The following is a 25,267-nucleotide window of genomic DNA, read 5'->3' as shown; positions in this document are numbered from 1 at the left end:
ACTGAGTGAATCTTGAGAATGAGGTCATGCCAGCAGAAGTACCTGTAAACACACAATCTCCACGACACCAAGTCCCGAGGTCCAGCTTCATCTGAAGGCCCCCCGCAACTGCTGATCTTCTGCAGGCTGGAAGGCATGTTGTCACCGGCTTTAGAGAGGACTCAGGTCACTGGTCTTCTGGACAGACTTGCTACTTGACTGAGAACGTTTTCTTACACAGCGGATCTTTAAGGGTTACAGACACGCCCTCTGTGCTAAGCCCGTGGCCCCCCTCTCTGGTAAGACAGTGAATGCCTCCGTCTGACCTCCAGCTCTCAGAAGGAAGCATCTGCGAGTTCCTTCGGGGTGCCTCCACACTGCATGCACAGTCTGGAGCGCTGCTGTCCGGTTCAGGCAAACTGTTCTGGTGCAACTGCCCACTGCTACATACCAGGCCAAGGACCCCTGCACCTTCATATTAGTTTCTTCATCCAGAACTTTCTGCTAAGCTGTAAAAGATCTCTGTCTGCTGCATGAAGTATATGATACAGGACCAACAACCCCAACAATCGATCCAGGAAGACCTCAGAGGCACTGTGACTGCCATCCAGGCGAGACAGAGCTGTGACTGACGACATAGGAGAATGGGCAAGCTGGGAAGAGCTGCGGGGACACGTGATGCAGAAGAACATGTCCAGGTGTCCAGCTGAGGAACATGGCTATATGGCAGTGTCAGCTCCCGAGACAGACACACGTGAGGGCAGGGAGAATGCTGGGAAGAGAGGCTGAGTTCCTGCTATGGTTCAGATCTTCAATGTCTCTCCAAGGCCCATGAGTGGTAGGTGTGGGCTCCAGCAGTGTTCTTAAGAGGAGAGGCCTCTTTAAGAGGTGGAGCCTAGTGGCAAATACTGAAGCCACCTAGAGCATGTGCCCTTAAGGCAGTGTGAGGCTCCAGCCCTCTGCTCCTCTTCTGCTTCCTGTCATACACTCCTGCTGCCTTACCACAGGCCCAAATCAAATGGAAACCCCAGAACTTTGAGCCCAAATAAGCCCTCTTCCTTAGCAACTGATTACCCTCAGCACTTGGCTACAGTAACAGCATCCTGACAAACACACAGTTCCCGTAGGTACAGGTTTCAGGTGCCCTCGAGGTGGCAGTGGAGCTGAGCTTGGCCAGGGCATGTGCTGCTGACCTGTCCATGTCACTCATCACTTTATTGCCCATATGAAGATTAGAAAAGAGAGCATTCTGGGTTTTAGTAAAGGGTGCCCCATGCAATGGGCTAGGAGGAATAACTTCTAACGCACAGCACACAAACGATTTGGCAATTACTAAACATTTCAGCCTGTTAATGCACAGGACTGTGAGTGGTCACAAAAGGAATGATGGATGGCTGAGGCAATGGACATCCATGCCAGTGACCCTGACTGTCACACACTGTGCACCTGGACTGAAATGCCACACTGTGACCTTTAAATACAGATAATTACCATGCGTCGATTAAAATAAAAACATAACCTGCTACTTTGTTAAGATAAAATATATACAATACATATAACCTGCTATTCTATATATAACACCTTTTGGGCTGACTTTGAAAACAGGAGGTAAAAAAAAAAAAATCACAGAGCAGTCCGGTCTCCCTCATGATTACCAGCCTACAGCCACATCAGAACCCAACCTAAGCACCACTCACAGCCACCTCCTGACGAAACAAATCTGTCTCCTAGGCACACGATGGCTACAGTACTTACCGAATGTATCAAGGATGTCGGTGATGAGGACAAACTTGCTTGGGTAGAACCGAATAACACTTGTGTCTGACAGCAGCTTTGAACACTAGAGAGAGAACAGGAGAGGCCATTCACTCCGGTGCGCCTGACTTGGTGGGGAACCTCTAGGTGTAGAAAACTAACGATCTCTATGAAAAGTAAACACACCAATGAGTGCCAAACCCTGTGTCAGCCTCTCCCGGTGGGGAGTTGGGACATCGGCAAGAAAAACCATCATGCTTTTCTTCCTTTATTTATTAGATTTTTATGTATGTGGATGGTTTGCCTGCATGTGTGTACATGCACCATGCATATGCCTGGGTGCTGCCAGAGGTCAGAAGAGGGGTGTCTGATCCCCTGGAACTGGAGTTGTAGATGGTTGTGAACCACCATCTAGATACTAGAAATCAAACCCCAGTGCTCTGGAAGAGCAGCCAGTGCTCTTAAATGCTAAGCCATCTCTCTTAGCCGCATTTGTACTTTTTCTTTGTGTGTTTGTGTGCGGTATGCATGTGTGCATGCAGACATACACCCATGTGTGCATACGGAAGTCTAAGGAAGATGTCAAGTGTCTTTCTCTTTTTTTTAAAGAAAGCATTTTTAAATTATTTATTTATTTATTTATTTACTTACTTACTCACTTATTTATTCATTTATTTATTTATTTATTTATTTATTTATTTGTTGTGCATTGGTGTTTTGCCTGTGTAAGGGTGTCGGTTCCCTGGAACTGGAGTTACAGACAGTTGTAAGCTGCCATGTGGGTGCTGGGAATTGAAGAACAGTCAGTGCTCTTAACCACTAGGCCATCTCTCCAGCCCCCAAGTGTCTTCCTCTATTGCTCTCTACCTTATACCTTTGAGACAGGGTCTCCCACTGAGCCGGAAGCTATTGGTTTCAGCTAGGCTGGCTGGCTTGCTGTCCAGTAATCTCTTAGAATCTGCCTGTCTCTAACCCTCAATGCTAGGGTCACAAGCAAGCCATGCCATGTCCAGCTTTTCTCATGGATGCTGGGGACTCAAGTCCTCTCCTGTGCATGGTAAGTGTTTCAGCCCCAGGAGTCACCTTCCCAGACCTACCACTACACTTTCGACGAAAGGAACCAGAATGATTACAGAGTCTCCTATAGCATGCTCTGGAAAGCTTGGCTCTGAGAGAGCCACAGGTTCAAGACTGAGGAAGACTTTTCTGGAAGAATCCTCCTAATCTGCTGAACCAGGACCAGACTTCATCTCTCCAGCCATGTCCTCTCACATGACCAACCCCTCTACTAACTTTCCAGCCTGGCTTCCTCAGGTTTATGTCACCATGGGAGAGATCCTCACATGGTCTTCTGAAATGGTCTCACAAGCAAGTCCCCATGACTTCTTAAAGTTATGCCAATGATTCATACATACACACACTCCATTTGAACTTATCATAAAGGGATCAAGATGAGCCTGCAGAGTCTGTGTTTCTCTGGAATTGTGACTGTCAGTGCTGGCTGCACCTCACCAGGCACTGTAGAATCCCCATTCTCCTGCAGATCACAGAACCACTGACACTCACGAGACGACTGCAGCCACAGGGCTGAGCTAAGACATCGCTATAGCTAGGAAAAAAAGCCTCTTTCTGCTTATTTTATGTGCGCATCTGTGTGAGTGCATGCCACAAGTGTAAAGGTGCCCACAGAGGCCAGAAGAGGGTGGTAGATCCCCTGGAAGTGAAGATACAGGCAGCTGTGAACTACCTGACACAGGTGCTGGGAACCAAACTCAGGTCCTCTAAAAGAGCAGCCAGTGCTCTTAACCAGTGAGCGATCTCTCCAGCTCCTTTTTAATTTAATTGGGTGAGCGTACACACGCACATGTGTGCAGTTGCCTGTGGAAGCCAGTCAGGACATCAGATCCCCTGGAACTGGCCTTCCTACTTTAAAAAATTAGATGCAATTCCCTGAAGTTGTTACAAATTCAAAGCCAATGTAAGGCACCCGAGCACTTTACTGTGTCTTATCATCCCTCTGGTTGGTCCTCAGATAGAGAAATAGCACTTAAAAATAATGTAGGGCCTGGAGGGATGACAGTGGCAGAGGGCTTGCTGTCCAAGCCTGAGAATCTGAGCACAAATCTCCCAAACCCAGAGAAGACCAGGCATGGTCACCCATGCCCACAGCCCCAGCTTTGTGAAGTGGAGATAAACAGACTCTGCCAGCTCACTGCCAGCCAGAATGCCAAAACTGTGAGCTTTAGATTCAGTGAGAGATCCCTAAAAGTAAATAAACAAATAAGATAGAAGCTAGGAGCGGTGGCATACTTTAATCCCAGCACTGGCAGCGACAGGCGAATCTCTGAATTCGAGGCCAGCCTAGACTACAAATCAAGTTCCAGGACGGCCAGGGCTTGATGAGAAACCTGCCTTGAAAAATAGTAATAGTGAGACAGACAGTGACAGAGGAAGACACCTGCAGTCCTCCTGGGGCTTCTGCATGTGCGTGTCCATGCCTGCACAAATGTTCACACTTACCACATATTCATAAATAGTAAGTAAACTGGACAGTAAAGAAAGGTCCATGAACATGCATTTCTGGTGAGCAGGGCATGCATGTGGTGGTCAGGACATATGCAGCAAGCTGAGGCCCCTGGGTATGTATTTCCACTCTGGCTCCGTCCTCCAGCATCTAAACTGTTAGAGTGGCCAAGTTTCTCCTGTGCATAAAATGCCTAAGCATAAACAATGTGCCTGACCTGTGGCAACCCTCTCCCAGCCCAGATGTTCAAAGGCACGGAGATGTGAGCTGTTAAAGCAAGGATCCTGACACCAGGGTGGCATCTGGACGCATACAGGATTCCAGCTCCTGCTGTCTTTGTGATCCTCACAGACCTTTATGAGTTCCCAACTTAAACAATTGCTTGGGGAGATTTTAGGGCTCAGAGCAGGGGTGGGGGACAACCCCAAACCCAAACACCCCAAAATCCCAGAGACTGTTTGCAGTCCACACTCCATGGTTCCCAGGACTGACATTGCCACTTCTCCATCACTGCCTTGCAGGGGACCTCAGCACAGGCAAGCCAGAGAAGTCTAACAGAAGACTCCCAGTTCAGCTGTGTGCTAACTCCCTCCCAAGCTGGTTTCACGGAACATGTGTTTTAGAAAGGATGACGGGAACCAGATTTTTTTTAAATCCAAAGTTAAAGTGTCATGATAACTTTTTGATGTAAAATTACCTTATAGAACACCATTTTGAAAATATTATGGTTTTAAAGGTCATGGTACCATTTCCTAAGCCCTTTCTGGTAAGACCTGGGTGCTCTAGGAAGGGTGTTAAGAACACGGAATCTCGCCGGGCGGTGGTGGCACACACCTTAATCCCAGCACTCGGGAGGCAGAGCCAGGTGGATCTCTGTGAGTTCAAGGCCAGCCTGGTCTACAGAGTGAGATCCAGGAAAGGCGCAAAGCTACACAGAGAAACCCTGTCTCGAAAAACCAAAAAACAAACAAACAAATAAAAAAACACAACAACAACAAAAGAACATGGAATCTCAAGGGATACCCATAGTCTCATTGGCATGACTGCCTAACCATGAGCTGAACCAGGACATGCTAATGTGGACGGAGAATGCTCAGAAGGCCTCCACCCTACACAAACAAACATAAGCAACCTAAGGAATGTTGAGAGTGGGAGACAGTCTTCCCCAGAGAAGACACAGCAACTGGCTATCCAATGCCAAATAGTCAGCCCTGAAAACACAGACTGAGGAGGCTATATTTAGGAATATATTTGTATTCATATACATATGCATGTAACAACAATTAAAGAAATAAGAAGCCATAAATTTGAAAGGGAGCAAGGAGGGGTATATGAGAAAGTCCAGGGAGAAGAAATGAAAAGGGGAAATGATACAATTAATTTCAAAAAATAAAAGAAAGCTTTGGGCTGTTTTTGTTTTATTTTGTTTCGTTTTGGTTTTTTTGAGACAGGGTTTCTTTGTGCAGCCCTGGCTGTCCTGGAACTCACTCTGTGGACCAGGCTGGTCTCAAACTCAGAGACCCACCTGCCTCTGACTCCAGACTGCTGGGATTAAAGGTGTGCATCGCCACCACTACCTGGCAAGAAATAATTTTTTAAAAACACTGATTCTCCAGGGAGCTGCTAGGAGATGAGCCGGTGAGTAGAATGCTTGGCATGCAAGGATAAGGGCCTGGGTTTGATCCCCAGCACTCCTGTAATAGCCAGGCTGGGTGGCATGCACCAGCAACCCAGCACTGGGTGGGCAGAGCCTACTAGCCAACCTGGAGCCAAATATGAGAGATGAAGAAGGTTCAGGGAGAGACTGTCTCTCAAAATAAGGCGGAAAGCACTGAGGAAGATACCCAACCAACATCAACATCTGGCTTCTGCATGAATACAAACATACCCCCGCACATGTGTATACAACACACATGCACGTACACATACACACACACACACACACACACACACACACACACACACACACACACACACACACACACACACACACACACACACACATGTTCTCCAGCCAACACACTAAAGAAGCAGTACTTCTAACAAGGACCCTGTGAGGCTGTTACACCAAAAGGCATGTCTGCAGCACACTCAGTGACATAAGCACACCTCGTCCACTGAGATGCTAATGAAAGCAGGCTGGGTGCAGCTTGGACATGAGGGTCTCTCTCACACAGCTCCCAGGCTCAGCGTCATCGGCAGCACAGGCCGAGACACACTGCTACTCTAGCTGACTGCTGACATGTTACTGAGACTGAGGTCAAACTCATCAACATTAGTAGAAAACCACTGAAATGAGGGTGGGTATTCTGTTTTATTTTCAATGAAGTACAATACTAGCTGGTTGCTGGGAAGGTGGCTCAGCGGGTAAAGCCTGAGCTCAAATCCCCTAAATCTGAGGGCTCCTACAGCGAGACTGTAGGCAGAGAAGGAATCCCCAGGGCTTGGGCCAGCTAGCCTGGCATACAGAACCCAGGGCAATAAGAGAGCTCGTCAAAAACTAAATGGAAAGTGAGGACTGGCACCCAAGGCTGTCTCTGACCGTCATATATGTGCCAATGCACACACACCAACACTTGCACATGCACAGCAGACAGGGAGTGTGGAAGGCTACGGAGGGACTATGTCTTTAACACTGCTGGTGGGAACGTAACGGGACAGCCATTTTCAAAAGCAGTTTGGTAGTTTCTAAACAATCGAAACAGAAAGCCAACACCCACTTCAGCAGGGCCACTCCCAAGAATCCACCCAGAAGACAAGAACATGACATTACATCCAGATTTGCATGCACCATCCAGAGGTACACAAACTGCAGTGACACAGGCCACGGAATACTATTCGGAGGAACGTGGCATCGACACACACACACACACAACAGATGAACCCACAGGGCACCATCCACCATTCACAGGTACACAAACTGCAGTGACACAGGCCACAGAATACTATTCGGAGGAACGTGGCATCGACACACACACAACACATGAAACAAAAACACTCAGCTGGTGAAAGAAGCCAGATGCAAAAGAGCATGTACAGAGTAAGCCTAGCCTGTGGCATGCCCAGGGGTGGCATGTGTAGTAGAGGCAGAAGACAGGCTGTGGTATTCTGGGAGGACTCTGATAGGGTCTGATTGCAGACAAGTTTGAGGGAGTTAAGGCGGTGAAGATATTCTAAATCTGGCTTGTGTGGGATACTTATACAGCTATAAATGTACTAAAAGTCACTGTATTTCTTCTCTTTGGGGAGATAGGGTCTTGAGATGTAGCCCAGGCTAACTCTGAATTAATAATCCTCCAGACCCAGCCTCCCCAGTGCTGGGATTAGATGTGGGCACCACTATGCCAGGCTCAAAGTCATTGAATTCTAGGCTTAAACATGTAGTAATTATGTGCTAAAAATTACTTTGATGGGGAATTTCAGTCCTGGGACAGAGCCCAGGTTCTCCGTTCTTCAACTAGACAAGTACTCTTAAAAAAAAAAAAGAAAGAAAGAAAGAAAGAAAGACGCCAGCCACAGAGCATACAAGGGGACTTTGCTTCTTCCCCTATACGCCACGTCTTTATTATCCCCTTAGAGCAACCTCCAAAAGCATGCAGAACTATTGCTACTTCTTTCACTGTTGTATTAAAAATAAAGCATGGGAGTTAAATATTAGGGAATAGTGAAACCCGATAGATCCACGAAGTGACAGAGAAACGGTCATCTGACCCCCCACCTTCCCAGATCGAAAAGGCCCAAGCTTCTCTTTAAGTTCCTCCTTATTCCTTCTGTGTCCCTCTATCTTCTCCTGAGTCAGCCAGAAAACTCTATGGTCCACTCCAGCCAGCTGAATGTGGACTCCGCCCTCTGAACCACGGACAGTCTTGGAGCAACAACAAACAAATCTGCAACATACAACCGTAGGATCCAGCAGCCAAGGTTCCTCCCCTGAGCCACTGGCCTCTGCTGGAGTCCAAGTTTCAGGCTGTGGTCACTCTGCGGTGCACACACGTGCAGCTCTCTGAACTTCGATGCCCTCGGTTTGCGGCAGGATGAGAGGCCCTTTCGCCAGGAGTATTTACTTTATAAACATCAGGACATGGGAGAAATAGCCCAGCTTTCCTTGAGTCACGAAACCCCAGGAAAGACCACCCTCCTGCACACAGATTCAACTTCAAACACTTTGAGAGCCCCGTGCACACACCCCTAGTTCTAACCTCTCTCACAAGAGTCGGAGAGAAGAGAAAGTCCCTTTACCCTGATGAGAAGTGGCAGGGATGGCTGGCCCTCTGAATTGAAATGGCTGTTTCAGACATGCTGCTCCAAAAACAGTAACATGGTGCGTGTGAATTCTCTCTTTGACCATGACCTGAGTACTTCTTTCATTTTTCTTAATTTTTGTACATGTATTTATTTATGTTGTGGGTACGGGGCAGGGGGTAGACCACTGTGTGCCATGGTATATATGTAGAAGAGGTCAGACAACTTGCAGGCCTCAGTTCTTTCTTTCCACTGTGGGTTCTGGAGATCCAGCTCAGGTTAATTCCAAGGGCCTCACTGGCTCTACTGTTTTCTTTCTTTCTTTTTTTTTTTTTTTTAATTGAAATCTCTACCACCATCATCATCATGAGACAGGTGTCCTTTAGCAGGCTATGTAGGCAAGGATGACCTTGCTCTTCCCACCTCTACCTCCTAGGTCCTGAGACTGCAGCTACATGCCAACACACCTGGTTTGTGCAGTGCTGGGGATCAAACCCAGGGCTTCCTGCATGCTAGGCAGGCACTCTACTAACTGAGCCACATACCCAGCGCCCAACCAAAGTACTTTTTGCCAAGATAGGAGAATCTTCAGGGCTAAAGAGCAAAATAAAACCTTTTCCTGGGAATGAAGAGATGGCTCTATAGTTAAAAGCACTTGCAGATCTTCCATAGGATCTGAGTTCAGTCCCAGCACCAACAACAGATAGCCAACAACTGCCTGTAACTCCAGCTATGGGGACCTGACTCCCTCTTCTGGCTTCCATGGGAACCTATACACACATGGTATACACTTACAAAGACATATACATATATGCATAAATAAAAATTAAAATAAATCTTTAAAAACAACAACAACTTTTTCCTTACAAGACTGACTCCAAGAGCCAGCAGATGATCAACTAATTCCTGAAGATGATTTGCTGAACACTCTTCTTTTTACAGTATGAATGCATTTTCCTTATATGTCTACATCTTTAAAATGTATGAGAGGGACATTAACCTCAAAGATTCCAAAGGCAACCTGGAAGACAGTTACTCAAACCTTAGTGTGCACAATCACAAATATGACAGTGGTTGCCCAAGGCCTGTGTCCCGCACAGTGCTGGGTGAATCATTAATTCTGTAGTCTAGAGTGACAGAGGTTCCTGGAGTCATGGGATGTACAACCTGCACAGCTGTACATGGTGGCCCCAGGATTTGTCATCTCACAAACAGATTCGTAATCATGGCTTTTCAAAGGACGTCTGTGAACACACAAGAGATGAACCAGGGCGAGACCTTGAGAGAGGGAGGACTCGGAAAATCAAAGGAAGCAGAATTTTACACTGAAATTTTAGAAAAGGAAAAACCACAAACACTCCCATGGCCTGACCTGGATGACAATCTTCAGAGCCTTGACTTTCTGGTCCGAGGCCCAGGCATCCTTCAGGGCCTGGTTGAGCTCCTCTATTCGGTTCACATAATCCTGCTGGGTCAGGTTCAAGAGCTCCTTCTGGGATCCCTGTGGGCAGAAAGCAGAAAGTGAGCACAGGAGGAAAAGGAAAAGCCTTGACTGACCACCACCTCCACACAGAACAGCTGGGTACTGGCTGTGCTTTGCCACTCAGTGTCCAGCATCTGCACCCCCAGCCTGCCACAGATGAAGCCATGATCCTTACCAGCACTGCAGCTGATGGGATACTGGGACTTATATCCTGAGGACCTACTGTGTGCCCAGCTTGGTACTAGAAGCTCTGGCATAAAGATTTTGGCTAGCGAGATGGCTCAGCAGTTAAGAAAACTCACTGATCTTACAGAGAACCTGGGTTCAGTTCCCAGCATCCAAGTGGTGTCACAATCAGTTGTAACTCAGGTCCAGAGGATGCAATGCCCTCTTCTGGCTGCTTCAGGCACCTGGCACGCAAGAGGTGTATACACATACATGCATGCAAACACACCAGGGTATAACATGGGTGCTAGGAATCAAACTCAGGTCCTCATGTTGTACAGCAAGCACTTTACTGAGCCTTCTCCCCAGCTCTGAACTTACCAGATTTTAAGAGTTGGCAAACAAGCCAGTGTTGCAGGACATCTGATCACACTGTGACCCAAGAGATTGCGTTATTTACTGGAAAAAGCTGTTTCTAGTTGTGGTGTGGCTCAGCCCTAACACACACCTTTAATCCAAGAGCTTTCTGCTTGAATATTGTAAAAAGGATTACATAAAGTCAACCATAGGTCAAGAGGCAGAGCAAGAAGCCAATTGACAAGAAGTGAACCCAGGGAAAAAAACAGAGAGCAAGAGGGAGTCAGGAGGGTGGATAGAGAGACACACAGGAAGTAGGAGGGAGGAACTTTTCAGTTTGAGGAGGTTTTTGAGGCAGTGTAGGAGAAAAGAGAGGCTGGGACATCAGCTGAGGAGGGAGGTCAGCTGGGTGCTTTCTCTGCCTCTCTGAGCTAGCAGGTTTTCACTCCCAACATCTGACTCCAGAGTCTTTATTGGTAAAATTGAACAACTGTGACTTTGTTAAAAGCAATAAGCCAGTTTTTCAAAGCATACACAGCAATCATGGGGTCCTGTGGGCCACATCCAACAGGCAGAGGAGTCCTGTATAAGCAATGCTTCAAGGTTGATCTTTGATCCACACAAAGCTGCTCCATTGGAGGTGACTCCACTTGGATGTTACTACTGACAAGGCCCCAGATGACAAAGGGATTGTTCCCACATCACAAAGTGAAAAGAGGCCTCCAGGAGAACCAGCTCACTTCAGGACCCCCTGTGGCTGACCATTATGCCTTACTATCTCTCCCTGAACTAAGTCAGGGTCCCAGGAAGTCTAGAGCAATGAGCTGCCACCCAGCCTGGCATTCTTTGGCAGAAGGCTGTAGATGTGCCCTGTAAGTGGAGTGCTTACCTCCTCAAAGTCATCCAGCTCTTCCAGGCGCGTCCGAACCTTCTCTGACATAGCAGAAGTTGCCGCTCCAGCTCTGCCTGCATGAGAGAGATATTGGTCACACAAGCAGTTTTCTGCTGTGGGATGTCTTTCTGTACACTGTGACTATATGTTGCTCTGATTGGTTGGTAAATAAAGCTGTTTGGCCAATGGAAAGGCAGAATAAGGTTAGGTGTAACATTCGAACTGAAGAAACGGGAGAAGAAAGGAGAGTAAGAGGAGATGCCAGCCTGCTGCCCAAGGAGCAACAAGATGCCAGCAGACCAGTAATGTCACAGCCACGTGGCAAAACATAGATTAATAGAAATGGATTAATTTAAGATAAAAGAGCTAGCTAGCAAGAAGCCTGCAATAGGCCATACAGCTGGCAATTAATATAAGCCTCTGAGTGATTATTTTATAAGCGGCTGTGGGACCTCAGGGTGGAGTGGAACACAGGAAACTCCCAGCTACAGTTTTCTCTTGCACCCACACCCAGCATGAAAGGCATCTTCTCATGTCACCATGAACACTCCAGGAAACAAATTCACCTCAGAACACTGAGATGGTAAAAGAGGCTTCAGCTTCCTCACAGCTTGAGTTCTAGCAGAAGCTTTTCCCACCAGCAGGTGCCTCCAGAAGCAAAGTGGGTAGTCCCAGAAAGGTGAACTCATGTATAGTATTTGTGAATCACACCCACTGTTTGCTTGTTACTAAAGGAACAATGCAAAAACTCTGCCATGCATAACATTACCAAGCCCTTACACTAACGTGACAGCCCACCTCTTCATCTGCCCAGAGGGGGAAAAACATGTCAAAGGTCCCTTCCAAAGCAAACAGGCCTAGCTGTTTTCATCCAGCAGCTGTCAACACCATCCCCTTGCCGTGGAATAATCCTCTTGTATACTAAAGATTTGTCACTCGAATTGGTTTAATAAAATGCTGATTGGCTAGTAGCCAGGCAGGAAGTATAGGTGGGGTGACCAAACTAAAGATGGTGGGAAGGAGAAGGGCGGAGTCAGGAGTCAACAGCCAGACACAGAAGGAGCAGGAGATGAACATGCCATGCTAATAAAGGTACTGCCACATGGCAGAGCATAAATAAGGAATATGGATCAGCTTAAAATGTAAGAGTTAGCTAGTCACAAGCCTGAGCTACCGACCAAGCATTTATAATTCATATTCAGCCTTTGAGTCAATTATTTGGGACTGGGCAGTCAGGACAGAAAACGTTTGATTACAGTCCCCAATACTGGCAGGACCAGTGGATGTAGACAATAGATTGGAAGTCACAGGCCAGACAGAGGACAAGAGTATCTATCCAGACCACTGCTGCTATCCAAGTTCACCAACTTCATCTCCCCATTTTCAAAGGGCTGCCCATGATGGGATTGAGGGTCACGTAACTGACTTGGCCCTTGCTCTTCCTACCAAATGAATACAGGATGAAACTGGAATATCCCCCAAAGGCCCATGTGATGAAGGCTTGGTTGCCAGTTTTCGGTGCCCTGGGAGGTGGTAGAACCAAGCCAGTGTTAGAAGTCAGGCCACTGAAAATGTGCTCTTAAGGGGACCCTGGCCCCTTCCTCTTTCTATTTCCTGCTTCCCATAAGGTGGCCAGGCCCCTTTTGGCACATGTTCCCACTAATCTAGACTCTGCCAGCATAGGCTTAAAGCCACAGGGCCAAGAGCCATGAACTGAAACATCTGAAACTGTGAGCCAAGGAAAACCTTTCCTACTTTTCAGTGATTGTCTGGGATATTTTGTCACAGCAACAGAACACTGGCTCATACACACAGTTACTCAGATTCTCCTCTCAGTCCCTGGTTTCCTAGCTCTGGCTCAGACTGGTAGGGAGTCTATTATCTGCTAACAGCATGGCAAAACTATTTAATTACAAAAACTACACTGTGACCAACATACCCAACAGAATCAACTAGAGGGAGAAATGTTTGACAATTATCCCAGCTCTGGATTATAAAGGGCTTGAGTCCACATATGTGGGAACCATGAGGAAGCAACTCATCTCACAGCAGCAGGGCACAAGGTGGAGTGTGGGGAGCAAGTGTACCCCTATAAGATGAGCATTCATGCATGAGTATGGCCATGTCAAGGACCCCAGTGCCTCAGACCCAAGGAAATGGCAAGGCCTTGCCTGGGTCTGAGTATGGATGCTAACAGTGTGTACAGAGTATACCAACCACAGGGCTCTCCTCCCAGATGACTGTAACCTGAAACTGCTCTGTCTACAGAGATTAGCTAATGGTCTCCACATTCTGTTATATATGGTAAACCTGCCAATCAGAACATTCATCTTACCTTTTTCTGATCCCATAAACAGATTCTGCAGGGACAAAGAACAATAATGAAATTAATGGTTTTTCTCTTTTTTTTTATTATTATTTTCATTTTGTGGTTGGGGATTATGCACGTGTAAATGCTGATGCCAGAGGTGTGGGATCCTCTGGGGCTGAAGTTACAGGATGTTGTGAGCTGCCTGATATACATGCTTGGACTTGAACTCAGGTCTTGTGGAAAAGCAGCAAGTACTCTTAAGTATTTCCCTGTCTCTCTAACCCCAAGGCTGTTTTTAGTCTAAGGCAACAATGCCCTGGTTTGCCCACAGAGCAAATGAACAGTGGAGTGTATATTCAAAAATAGAAGTTGTAGGCTGCTAAAAACTACCTAAAAGTTGAACTTCAACTCATGTGTGAGGTCTCCAAGTGAGCCAACAAAGAGCAAAAATTTTGATATGCTAGCAGCACTGAGTACTAGACCATTTTGGGCATCCTTAAATTGGAGTTTCTCAGATGTCATGCTCCTGCTTCGTGAGTTGTATAGCTCCATTCTGTGGGGTCTAGCCTATGCACTGTGGAGTTTTGCAGTCTCTCTGGCCTCCACCCACAACCTGCCAAACACACACTAGAGTTGTAACAGCCAAAAATAACTTTAGACATTTCCAAATGAAATGACTCCCAGGGGTTAAAAGGACTGATGACTGAGAAAAGCTTCTCTGATTTAACCTATGCATTCAAGAAAATAGGAAAAAAAAAAAAAAAGTTCAATAACCAATCAGTTCTGTCTGTCATTCTGCTCAGCGTGCCCGGTGGAGAGGAAGGAGAGTGAAGTGCTGGGGCAGAACCTCCCCAACAGTCAGATGGCCATGAAGCTACTCTGCCCAGCCAGCCTCCCTTGCAGCTAGATACTATCCAAGGCCACCTCCAAAGCCACAGGAACTAGAGTGTCAAGAGGACTGCCAGCAGGCCTCCAGGAGGGGCTACCTCTTTCTTCTACTTTCCTTCTATCAACTTCCACATGAGGCAACACTAGAAATAGCAGAAGAGACAAAAAGACCTGGAACCTGGCCATTCCAGCCCTGGACTCCCCACCTCTGGACCTGTCCTCAGAATAAGGAGAGATGGAATGTTCTTATTGCTGTCCAAAGAGAGAACCTGGCTTATAAGTACTGAGCCTTGCCTTAACTAATACAGTACTGACTGCCCAGGGTGAGCACTGCTCACCTGAGCAGGTACTCCTGATGGGAGTAACTTGCCTGGGGCAAAGGGAAGGCCTCTACTTCACACTTGCCCCAGACAGAGCCAACTACCTGACCCACTGGCCACTCCAAGAGCAAGCTCCAGGGACCCAGGAGGGAGGTGCACCCTGCCCTCTCTGGGTGCTCTCTTAATTCACCCTCCTGAGGGGCCCACACTGCCAATTCCTCTTCTGAACTAGCTGCACCCTTAACTCTTCACACAACTTTTTTAGAATCCAATTAGCTTCTCTCCCAAACAACACTGACACAGAGGGGGAAACTCCAGGGTCTGGAGCTGGGCCACTACAACTGACATGTAGCTAGGTACTCACGATCGACAGCTTCTCTGTAGTTGTGTACCGGGCAAGGATCTCTCCCCGTTTGTTGGCCCAGGGCTCAAAATCAGGTCCCACGAAGGAGCTGTCATCCCTATCACGTTTCTTTCTGGAGCTGTCCTAAAGAGGGCAAGGAAACCTCTTCAGGATAGAAGTGTTTATTGACACTGTTCATTTTGTTTCTCAGGACTCTGAGCTTGCTAGGCAAGCACTTTACCATCCAGCCCCAGCAAAACTGTTTTCTTTTCTTTTTTGGTGTGTGTGGTGGGGGGAGGGGCTTTTGAGACTGGGTTTCTCTGTGTAGCCCTGGCTATGCTGGAACTCACACTCTAGACCAGGCTGTCTTCGAACTCGGAGATCCACCTGCCTCTGCCTCCCAACTGCTGGGATTAAAGGTGTGTGCCACCACTTGGCCACAAAGTGGTTGGTTGGGGGTGTGTGTGTATACAGGCCAAAATTCAGCCTCAGAAGTCACTCCTCAAGCAATCTTGGAGGCAAGGTCTCTCACTGGCCTAAACTTTACCTAGTGGGCCAAATTAACTAGCCAGGCAAGCCCCAGGGACACATCTCTCCCCTCCCAGCACTGGGATGAGAAGAGTCACCACTCTTAGCAAGTTCTTTACATGAGTTCTTGGGATCAAATTCAGGTCTTCATGCTTGCAAAGCATGGAGGTGAAGATGGGAGCCCTGGGCAATCCAGCAAGGTAGACTAGCCAATCTGTGTGCTCTGGGTTTAAGTGAGAACCTCTTCCTCAACATATAACAAGTAAGGTAGAGAATAATCCAGAAAGACACCTGATGTCAACCTCTGACCTCCAAACACTATCAAGTGTGCGCTTACACACATCCCCCACACACATGCAAATACATATCCAAGGGCATACCACATGCATACACATACAAGATAAATTTTTAAAAATTGAAATACAGAAATAAAAAGCACACAGAGGGGCTGGAGAGATTACTCCGTGGGTAAGAGCACTCACTGTTCTTGCAGAACACTTACATGGCAGCTCCCAACCATCTGTACCTTCAATTCCCTTAGATAATGCCTTCCTCTGACCTCTGCAGGCACACATGCAGTGTGTAAATGCACATACAGGCAAAACAATCTTACACATAAAATAAAATAAATAAATCAAAAAATTTTGTAAAGAATACTGAAAAAAAAAATTCCAACAGTCCAAATAGCAGAAAATTAAAATAACTGTTAATAGTCAATCAGGGAAACAGGTGAGACTTAGCACTGTCGGCAAGAATGCAGGCCAATGAGGCTCTTGAGGGGATGTCTCAGTGGCGGCACTCAGAACAGCACACATCCACTGCCTTCATCCAGTAGGGAGCGCCTCTGCACAGACCCCTGCACACAGGCACCAGGAGGTATATAGTTAAAAGACATGGCGTGCCATCCAAACCAGCAAGCACCCTAAGCGCCATGGGAACCAACAAAGAAATCAGAATATAATGCAGCCATACAAAATAACAAGGCCACAACATGCACAGTTCTCTAAGACATACTGTCAAGTAAAAATAAATAATTTTTAAATGAAGAGGGGCTGGGGATAGTGGAGTGTGGCTCGGCCGGTAGAGAGCTTGTCTAGACTGCACAGAGCCCTGGCTTCAATCTCTAGTACTGATCAAACTGGGAGTGGAGCCAGTAAACCCGGCCCTTTGGAGGCAGACAGGAGGAAGAGACGTTGAAGGTCATTCTCACCCAGGCCAGTGTGCATGACATGAAACACTGTCTTTAAAAAAAAATTAATTTAAGCCAGGCAGTGGTGGCACACGCCTTTAATCCCAGCACTGGGAGGCAGAGGCAGCTGAATCTCTGTGAGTTCGAGGCCAGCCTGGACTACAGAGTGAGTTCCAGGAAAGGCGCAAAGCTACACAGAGAAACCCTGTCTCGAAAAAATAATAATGATTAATTTAATTAATAAGTAAAAATATAGAGACCTCACAGATCTCCCCCAGCCTCTCTCTGTCAACACACTTAATCATCACTTAAACACAAGTATGAGGATATCCTGAACTGTCACAATCAGAATGTCCCAAGGCATTATTCAGGAACCTTCAAAGAACCATCCCTGCAGGTAAGGGCCTGACTAACACCCAGAGGCCTGCCGCTGGCCAGGCGGTCGGACTTACTGTGACTGTTGCTGTGGCTGCAGGGTCTGAGGTGGCTGCAAACATGGACAGGGGGTCGGTGCCATCTAGGACGCTGCTCAGAGGGTCGACCACGGAGCTGGAAGAGGAGGAGGATGTGGATGAAGTGCTTCCTTTCCGGCTCACCTTCTTTGTCTTTGACTCGGTGACCTGTGGAGAAAGTTGTACAGTGGAGGTCCCCTGAAACCTGCACCAGGTGACAGTCAACCAGGTCACTCTGTCTTCCCGTGGAAGCTGGAACGACCAGTCACTGGGGCAGGGGGAATGCTTACATTCTGTGACAAACTGACGTGACACAGAATCTCCCTCAGTGTGGCGGGTCCTCAGGAAGACAAGCCACGCCTAGCAGCTAGGAGCTTCAGGCCTCATTCCCACCCTCCAGGGAGGACAGAGCCAGCAACGGGGTTCAAAATAATCAACTTGACCACTGAGCGTCTCCTCCTACTTTAAAACCCTCACTGAAGGCCCTTCAGGAGTATCTGTGACGATGAACAAGGAATGATAAACAATGGAGGTGGCAGGAGGGTCGGAGGGTCGTGCCTGGGAGGCAGAGAAGCTCTGGGTCATCCCCCACATGTCTCCTTGCACACCCTGCCTCCAGCTGGCCATCAGGTTCTCCATACTGTCCTGACCGGGAGGACTTCCTGAGTTCTGCACACTCCTTCAGCAAATTAATGGAGCCCAAGGAAAGATGGCAGGACCTTTATAGAGGTCAGGGGCGCAGGGCACACCCCGGATTTGGCCCTAGTAATTGACGTGGGATCTGGTGCTAGCTATCTCTGAGTAGGGTTGGACTTGAAGTGCCCCCCCTCCCCCCAAAAGCTAGTGTCTGCTGGAGAATGGCTTGCTGTTATCTGGTATGTGAGATCACAGAAGTGTTGTGCATGGACTGTAAATAGAGAGGAAGACAATGTCTAGGTAGGATCATGAACCATGACATGACTACCACCTAGTGTCCAATATTCCATGACTAAATATTCAGTAAAAATCTCTACACTTGTCTTGGGGTATGGCTCATAGGTAGAGCACCTATAAGGTCCTGGGTTCAAGCCCAGAACCATCAAAAGCCTAAAACTGCATCTGAGCTGACCAGTGTAGACTGTCATTTCCTGAGCTCCAGTGAACAGTTCTTGACTGGGTACTGTGAGTAACACAAGCATTGTATTTATTTTGAGATAGCTTCATAGAGCCAAGATGACCTTGACCTCTCGCTCCTCCTGCTCACCTCCTGAGTGTGAGGATGACAGGTGTGTACCACCAAACCTGGTCCACACGTGACAAAAAACACCTGGGAGGGTGTATGTAGCTTATACAGAAACTTGATATCAGGGCCTCGCAATGGGGAGGGTTTCGGTATCCGTGGGGTACCCGAAGTCAGTCTTTCCAGGACACCAAAGGACAAGGGGCAGCTGCACCTGTTAATAAGAGTACTCACATAACAGAGAAGGACCGGCAGGCCTCTCGCTGGCTTTCATTTTGTTTTAACTCAAGAGTCGAAGACGCTCTTCAAGACAGCTCCAACCCACGACCCCCACACCCCCTGGTGGCCAGAGTGACTCTTTGTTCCAACAGAAAGATCAGGAAGCATCTAAACCGGGAGTCCTGGTCTTTTCCCCACAGCAACTTCAAGGACATGAGAAGATGGGTGTGCCAAGGATGACAGAAGTTAACCTAACGAGGGGTTGATTGGAACCGGCAAAAGCAGTTACCACTAGACCAAGGCACCAGGCCCTCCTGTAGGGAGCCTGCACACAACTCACAGTGATGGGCTTCAGCGGGTGGTAGTCCCCACACTCCAGAGGCACTGTCTCCAGCCTGCTAGACGCCAGCTCCGCCTTGTAGTTCCTGTTCCGGGAGTGCCTGTGAACAGAAACACATTTGGTGAATCAGAAAGATGACACCAGGTGGGTGACTGAGACCTAAAACTGTTATCTGGATCCCATGGACAAGGGAGCATATAATGTTGCTAGTAACAACAATACAAAACACTAAATAAAAACATGAAAATTATTATTTTTTAACTGAGGACCGAACCCAGGGCCTTGCGCTTGCTAGGCAAATGCTCTATCACTGAGCTAAATCCCCAAGCCGAACATTATTTTATTATTTATTTGAGTTCACTGTGTAGCCCAGGCTAGCCTGAAACTCACTAGGCGGTTGAGCATGACCTTGAACTCCTGATCCTATTTCCTCTTAGCAACTTGCTACCTGCTGATGGCAGGCAGCCCTTTGCTATTCTGTCCCACTCACTGTCTGTGTAGCCAGTCCCGTCCTCTCTCTACTGTAGCAACCCCACCGCTGCCACCACTATATGCACTGCCTTACCGTTTCAGCAGTTGCCCAAACTCAGACTTTTTCTCTAACAAGGGTATGTGTACCCCCCATTCATACACTCCTGAAATGGGTTTTCGTGCTTACACAGGCCAATTCTCTCCTCCACTCTCCCTCTTCTGGGGAAAGAGCAATCTCCAAGAGGTCAGGAACTCTTTGACCACCAAGTCCCTAGAAGTCACCCAGCAGGCTTCATGACTTTAGGTCAACTCTTACTCCATGTTCTCAGATCAAAAATAGACTCGGGAGTATTAAATGAGATGCTGTGTGCTGAGCACTCAGCATATCCCTTGAGAAATGGGATCTTCAAAGCAGAAACACACTTCCCATGGGCCTCATCAATTCCCCCGTCCATCCCTAGGAACTACTGTGTGCCTACCATCACCAGGAAAAGGCACACAATTCTCTTTCATTAAGGACCACGAAGTCAGTGGGCAAAAAGGAAAGATGAGTGTGCACTACCACACAGAGAAATGTTTAGTGCCTGCTAGAGTGGGAAGACTGCAAAGACCCTAGACACTACAGAGCCAAGGCCCCCGTCAGTACTTTATAAAGAGAAATGTCAAAGGTAAAACCGTAGTGGGAGAGGTGCATCTTCCTGGAGTCTTTCATTACAAATTCCAGGGGAGGTCACTGAAACCAGATGTTTCTCACTTGCTGGCCCCCATTCTCAAAAGGGCATGTGCAGGGACAGAAGCCCAGGGAGTGATCTAAGAGCTCCACAGCACCCACACTGCTGGGCTGTGTCCTGAAGGGGTCTCTTAAAACTCTGCAAGAGGGAATGAGGACAAGGGTCGGGTGGACATAAAGCCAGGGGGTTGATGTCGATCTGTGTTCAAGGCCTAGGCTGCCGCTTTCTTTCAGGCTCGTAGCTCAAGCACTGTAAGCTACCTGCCATCATCTGACCAGGAAAGCCAGAAAACTAGCCCCTGAGATGCAAAGGTCTCCAATCCTGAACCTCATTACTATCAGCATATCTTGTGGGGGTTCTTTATTGATGCAAATCACCTGCTACCTGAAGATCACCTCACTTCTAAGCACAAAAAGTCCCCGTACACCAGTCACTTCGGCACACGCTATTCCTTCCTGCTTGGTGAGTTCCTATTCATCCTGCAAGACCCAGGTGGAGGCTCTTCTTTGTATCTTCCCAGGCTGCGAGTGGGGCTGACTGACTGCTCCCTCCTTTAGGCTTGTCCAAAGCCTCCTTTGGACACCCCTCTTCTGTGTTCAATTATACTGACCGCTCTGAAGCACGTCCAAGGGTTCTGCACATAGCAGGGTGAATGGCCCCACTTTACAGATGGGAAAATCTACTTTAAGTGAGCTGAGGAGCTCAGGGAACAAACGACTGTGTCTCCTGGAGGCCGACCCGGAGCGGGTTCATCCCCTTCCCCAGAACCCCCAGGACATGCCAACTTCTCCCAGGGAAGCAGAAGCCTTGGACCGAGTAGGCATGAGGCGGAATCGCGGGGAGGAGCAGTGGACTGTCAGCGGCTCTGCTCTTCCGTAGTCCTGACAACCCGGGCTGGGATGGAGATCACGGATTCCAACAGAGATGACTGCCCACCCACGCAGAGACCCCGCCAAGGACGGCCCCTCCCCAGAGCCCACTCGCCGGTTCTTCCTTACCAGGGAAAGACAGCCATCTTCCCAGTCACATGATCGCTTGTCCTCCGGGGCCAGCCCCTTTTCTCATGTCCAGAGAGGCTCGGCCCCGCCCCGGCCGCCATCATTGTGAAGGGCAGTTTCCGCTCTGAAGATCCTGAGTTCCGCCATCCGCCATGATTGTGATGGGCGACTTCCTCCGGGTTCGGTCCTCAGCGTTTACGAGGGGCAATCCCCTCACAAACCCTAGCTAGCTCCGTCATCCCGCTTGATTTGGTGTTCTGTTTTGTTAATAGGGATCCACTTGCTTCTGTCTCCAAAATGCTGGAATTAAAGGCCTGCATCAACTCGCCTGGCTTAAATCACATGTATGGGTGCGTAGATGTGCCACTGTGCACGTCGGAGGTCAGGGTTTAACGGTCAGGTTTTGGTTCTTCCTTCGCTCGAACTCAGGTCATCGGGCCATTAATTACCCTTACCCTCTGAGCCATCCCACCGACCCGCCAGGACCTAAGAGGCACGACTGCTACTGGCTGCTTGGCCCGCCTGCGCCCTCTAGTGAGAAGTAAGTGTGTACACATCCATGCCTGCTGAGGGACAGATCACAAGAAATTCAGAAGCGAATTCATCATTCTTTTCCCACAGCTGACAACATTTGCCCGAATATAAGCAAGAAATGTTGGCCACAGAATTTTGGGGTTCTTGTTTTGTGTTTCCTTTTTTTTTTTAATGGGTGAATTACGATATTGTGATAACACGTAATTGTATTCAAGGCTCTTTGCACACTCTCTTCTTAATAGAAACCTCTGGAGTATCTGTCATTAATCACTTGTTTTTGGAAAACTAGAGTCCAAAACTAGTGAGTACTGGTATTCTCAGCTAACTCCAACTCTAATATGAATGGGTTTTAGACTTGGGAAATTACCAGACAGCCTCTACTCCTCATACCTTCCCGGTTCTACTCCCAACCACATTTCCTGAAGGAAAGAGGCCTGAGCACCATCTTACGAGTTCTGGAAAAGGCAATTGAATATACTTCGCTATGACTGAATTTTGCAGAGTCCCAATTTCTTCCTCTATGAAATTGAGGTACTGTGATGCTAAGGTGAAAGGGAGTTATCATAAAATCCGTCTGGGGTCGGCTCTCAGAAGCCATGGTTAAGGAGGCAGGCAAAGGTCAGCCTTTGTTCTCAGAGCCTTCTCTCTGTAGCACCAGCCACCAACCTGCCCAGAAACTGGAGAATCTGGGCTAGAGGAATGCCTCATCTATTAAGATCTCTTGCAGCTCTGCCAGAGGACCCAGATTTGATTCCCAGCACTTACATGGTGGTTCACACCATCTGTAACTCCAGTCCCAGGAGATCTGATGCCCTCTGCTGGCCTACACAGGTACCAGCTGCAATGTGGTATAGAGACATACACACAGGCAAAACATTCGTACTTATCAAATACATAAATCTAAAAAAATATTTTTTTGAAGAAACTGGAGAATTGAGGGCCATGAAGAAGCGCTGAGTGAAAAAAATCCTTTTGTGTTGTTTAATTCGTTTGTTTGCATTGTTGCTGAAGCCGGTCTCATCCTGCAGCCCTAGCTGAACTTGAATTCAGTGACCCTCTAGGTGCTGGGATTGTTGGCATATGGTGTGTGTGTGTGTGTGTGTGTGTGTGTGTGTGTGTGTGTGTGTGTGTGTTATACGTGTGTACATATGTGCAGGTGCGATGTGGAGGCCAGAGGTCTATATCTGGTGTTTTCCTCTATTGCTCTCCAATTTATGTTTTGAGACAGGGTTTATCTCATTGAATCTGGAGCTGTGTGACTGGTTGGCTGGCCAGCAAGCCCTAGGAATCTGCCTGTCAATCCCCCCGACCCACACCCACACCCACACAGGTGCTAGAGTTGCAGGTGCACAGCCTGTTTCCCCGACTTGTACGTAGGTGCTAGGGAAGTCTTCATGCGTGGGCAGCAAGCACTTTACCTACTTAGATCGCTCCCAGACCCTAATTCTTAATTTATATGTATGGGTGTTTTTCCTGCATGTATGTCCCTGCACATGAACCTGGTGCCTGTGGAGGCCAGAGAGGATATAGGATCCTCTGAGACTGGAGTTGGACAATTATGAGGCCACCAAGTGGGTGGTGGGGACCAAACAGGGTCCTCTAGAAGACTGATGCACTTAACTGTTAAATCATTTCATCTTCACAGTCCTAAGCTTATTTTTAACTGGTATATGACAGGTCTGACAATTCTTACCCTTGTTACGGAATGATCAAAGAAGAGATTGCACTCTCCCAAGGTCTTTGTTTTCCAAGGTTTTGGAACTTGATGTTACGTGGTTTATGTAGTGCTGGGGGTGGAACCCGGGGCTTAGTGCATGCTAGGTATGCTGGCTGGTTTTGTCAACTTGATACAAGCTAGAGTTATCTAAAAGGCAGGAACCTCAATTGAGAAAATGCCTACATAAGATTCAGCTGTAAGGCATTTTCTTAATTAGTGATTGATGAAGAGGACCTAGCTCATTGTGGGTGGTGCCATCCCTGGGCTGGTGGTCCTGGGTTCAATAAGAAAGCAGGCTGGTGGGCCGGGGATGGTGGCGCACACCTTTAATCCCAGCACTCGGGAGGCAGAGGCAGGCAGATTTCTGTGAGTTCGAGGCCAGCCTGGTCTACCAAGTGAGTTCCAGGAAAGGCACAAAGCTACACAGAGAAACCCTGTCTCAAAAAACCAAAAAAAAAAAAAAAAAAGAAAAAGAAAAAGAAAAAGAAGGGAAGGAAGGAAAGAAAGAAAAGAAAGAAAGCAGGCTGAGCAAGCCCAGTAAGCAGCATCCCTCTACATCAGCTCCTGCCTCGAGGTTCCTGCCTTGTTTGAGTTCCTGTCCTGCTGTGGAATGTTCTGTATGCTGAATGTGTTGCTCTGATTGCTTAATAAATGAAACACTGATTGGCCAGTAGCCAGGCAGGATATAGGCAGGACAAGCAGAGAAGAGAATTCTGGGAAATGGAAGGCTGAGGCAGATGCTACCAGATGCCGCTATGAGATGTTAAGTTACCAGTAAGCCACAAGCTACGTGGCAATTTATAAATGGGTTGATTTAAGATGTAAGAACAGTTAGCAAGAAGCCTGCCATGGCCATACAGTTTGTGTGTTTACTTGGTTGGGTCTGAGTGTCTGTGGGACTGGCGGGAGAGATTTGTCCTGACCATGGGCCAGGCAGGAAAACTCTAGCTACACTGTCCTGACTTCCTTGGATGATCAGTGATACTGAAATGTAAGCTGAATAAAGTCTTTCCTCCCCAACTTGCTTTTGGGTCATGGTGTTTCATTGCAGCAATAGAAACCCTGACTAAGACACTGGACAAGCACTCTCCCAAGAGCAGCAGCACTGCTTATTTTTAGAACTGTTGCTTTTCATCAGGGTTGAACATAGACTGCAGGTTGCTTTCAAGTCAGTTACCGCTGATGGAAATAGTCCCGTCATTCTTATAATTTAGTACATTGCAGCATCGATGATTTCCAGTCATTTCCGACACTACTGAGAACATGAAGATAGCATGAGCTGGCATGATCAGAGGTGTGTGAACACTGAACCTTGCAGATGACCAACATCTCAGCGAGAGGTGACACTGGCTGTTGGGGTACCATTAGAGCTCTCTCAGTGAAAGGCAAAGGCATGGCTGTGAGAGGCCATCTAACACTCCCTCTCTCCTGTCTCTCCACTGCTCCTAAGAAGCAGACACTATTCAAACGCAGCAGCAGGACAGGATAGGGTCTGCCTATCATCGGGCCTAAGCTGTAAACGCCATCATCTCAGATGCTGTTTGGCCACATATTCCTCAGTATCTAGTGCCCAAATGTCCCCCTTGGTTAAAAATAAAAAGATCCAATAA

General features: G+C 47.7%; 1 protein-coding gene across 1 annotated transcript in view; it reads right to left on the bottom strand.

Moving 5' to 3' along the window:
* The window catches only part of Vps35l (VPS35 endosomal protein sorting factor like), a 107,646-nt gene extending 85,728 nt beyond the window's left edge, over positions 1–21,918 (bottom strand). Inside the window, exons 1-8 of the mRNA XM_036195458.1 lie at positions 21,407–21,918; positions 19,207–19,306; positions 17,429–17,596; positions 15,281–15,403; positions 13,733–13,757; positions 11,395–11,471; positions 9,873–10,001; positions 1,735–1,819 (exon numbers count right to left, since the gene is read on the bottom strand). Coding sequence (XP_036051351.1) covers positions 1,735–1,819; positions 9,873–10,001; positions 11,395–11,471; positions 13,733–13,757; positions 15,281–15,403; positions 17,429–17,596; positions 19,207–19,306; positions 21,407–21,510 — 811 coding nt within the window. The 5' untranslated portion in view covers positions 21,511–21,918. The remainder of the gene's footprint in view (positions 1–1,734; positions 1,820–9,872; positions 10,002–11,394; positions 11,472–13,732; positions 13,758–15,280; positions 15,404–17,428; positions 17,597–19,206; positions 19,307–21,406) is intronic.
* Between the last annotated feature and the right edge of the window lie 3,349 nt (positions 21,919–25,267).

The sequence above is a fragment of the Onychomys torridus genome, chromosome 1 (assembly GCF_903995425.1).
Source record: "Onychomys torridus chromosome 1, mOncTor1.1, whole genome shotgun sequence".
NCBI lineage: Eukaryota > Metazoa > Chordata > Mammalia > Rodentia > Cricetidae > Onychomys > Onychomys torridus.
This window is presented reverse-complemented; position numbering and strand designations above follow the sequence as displayed.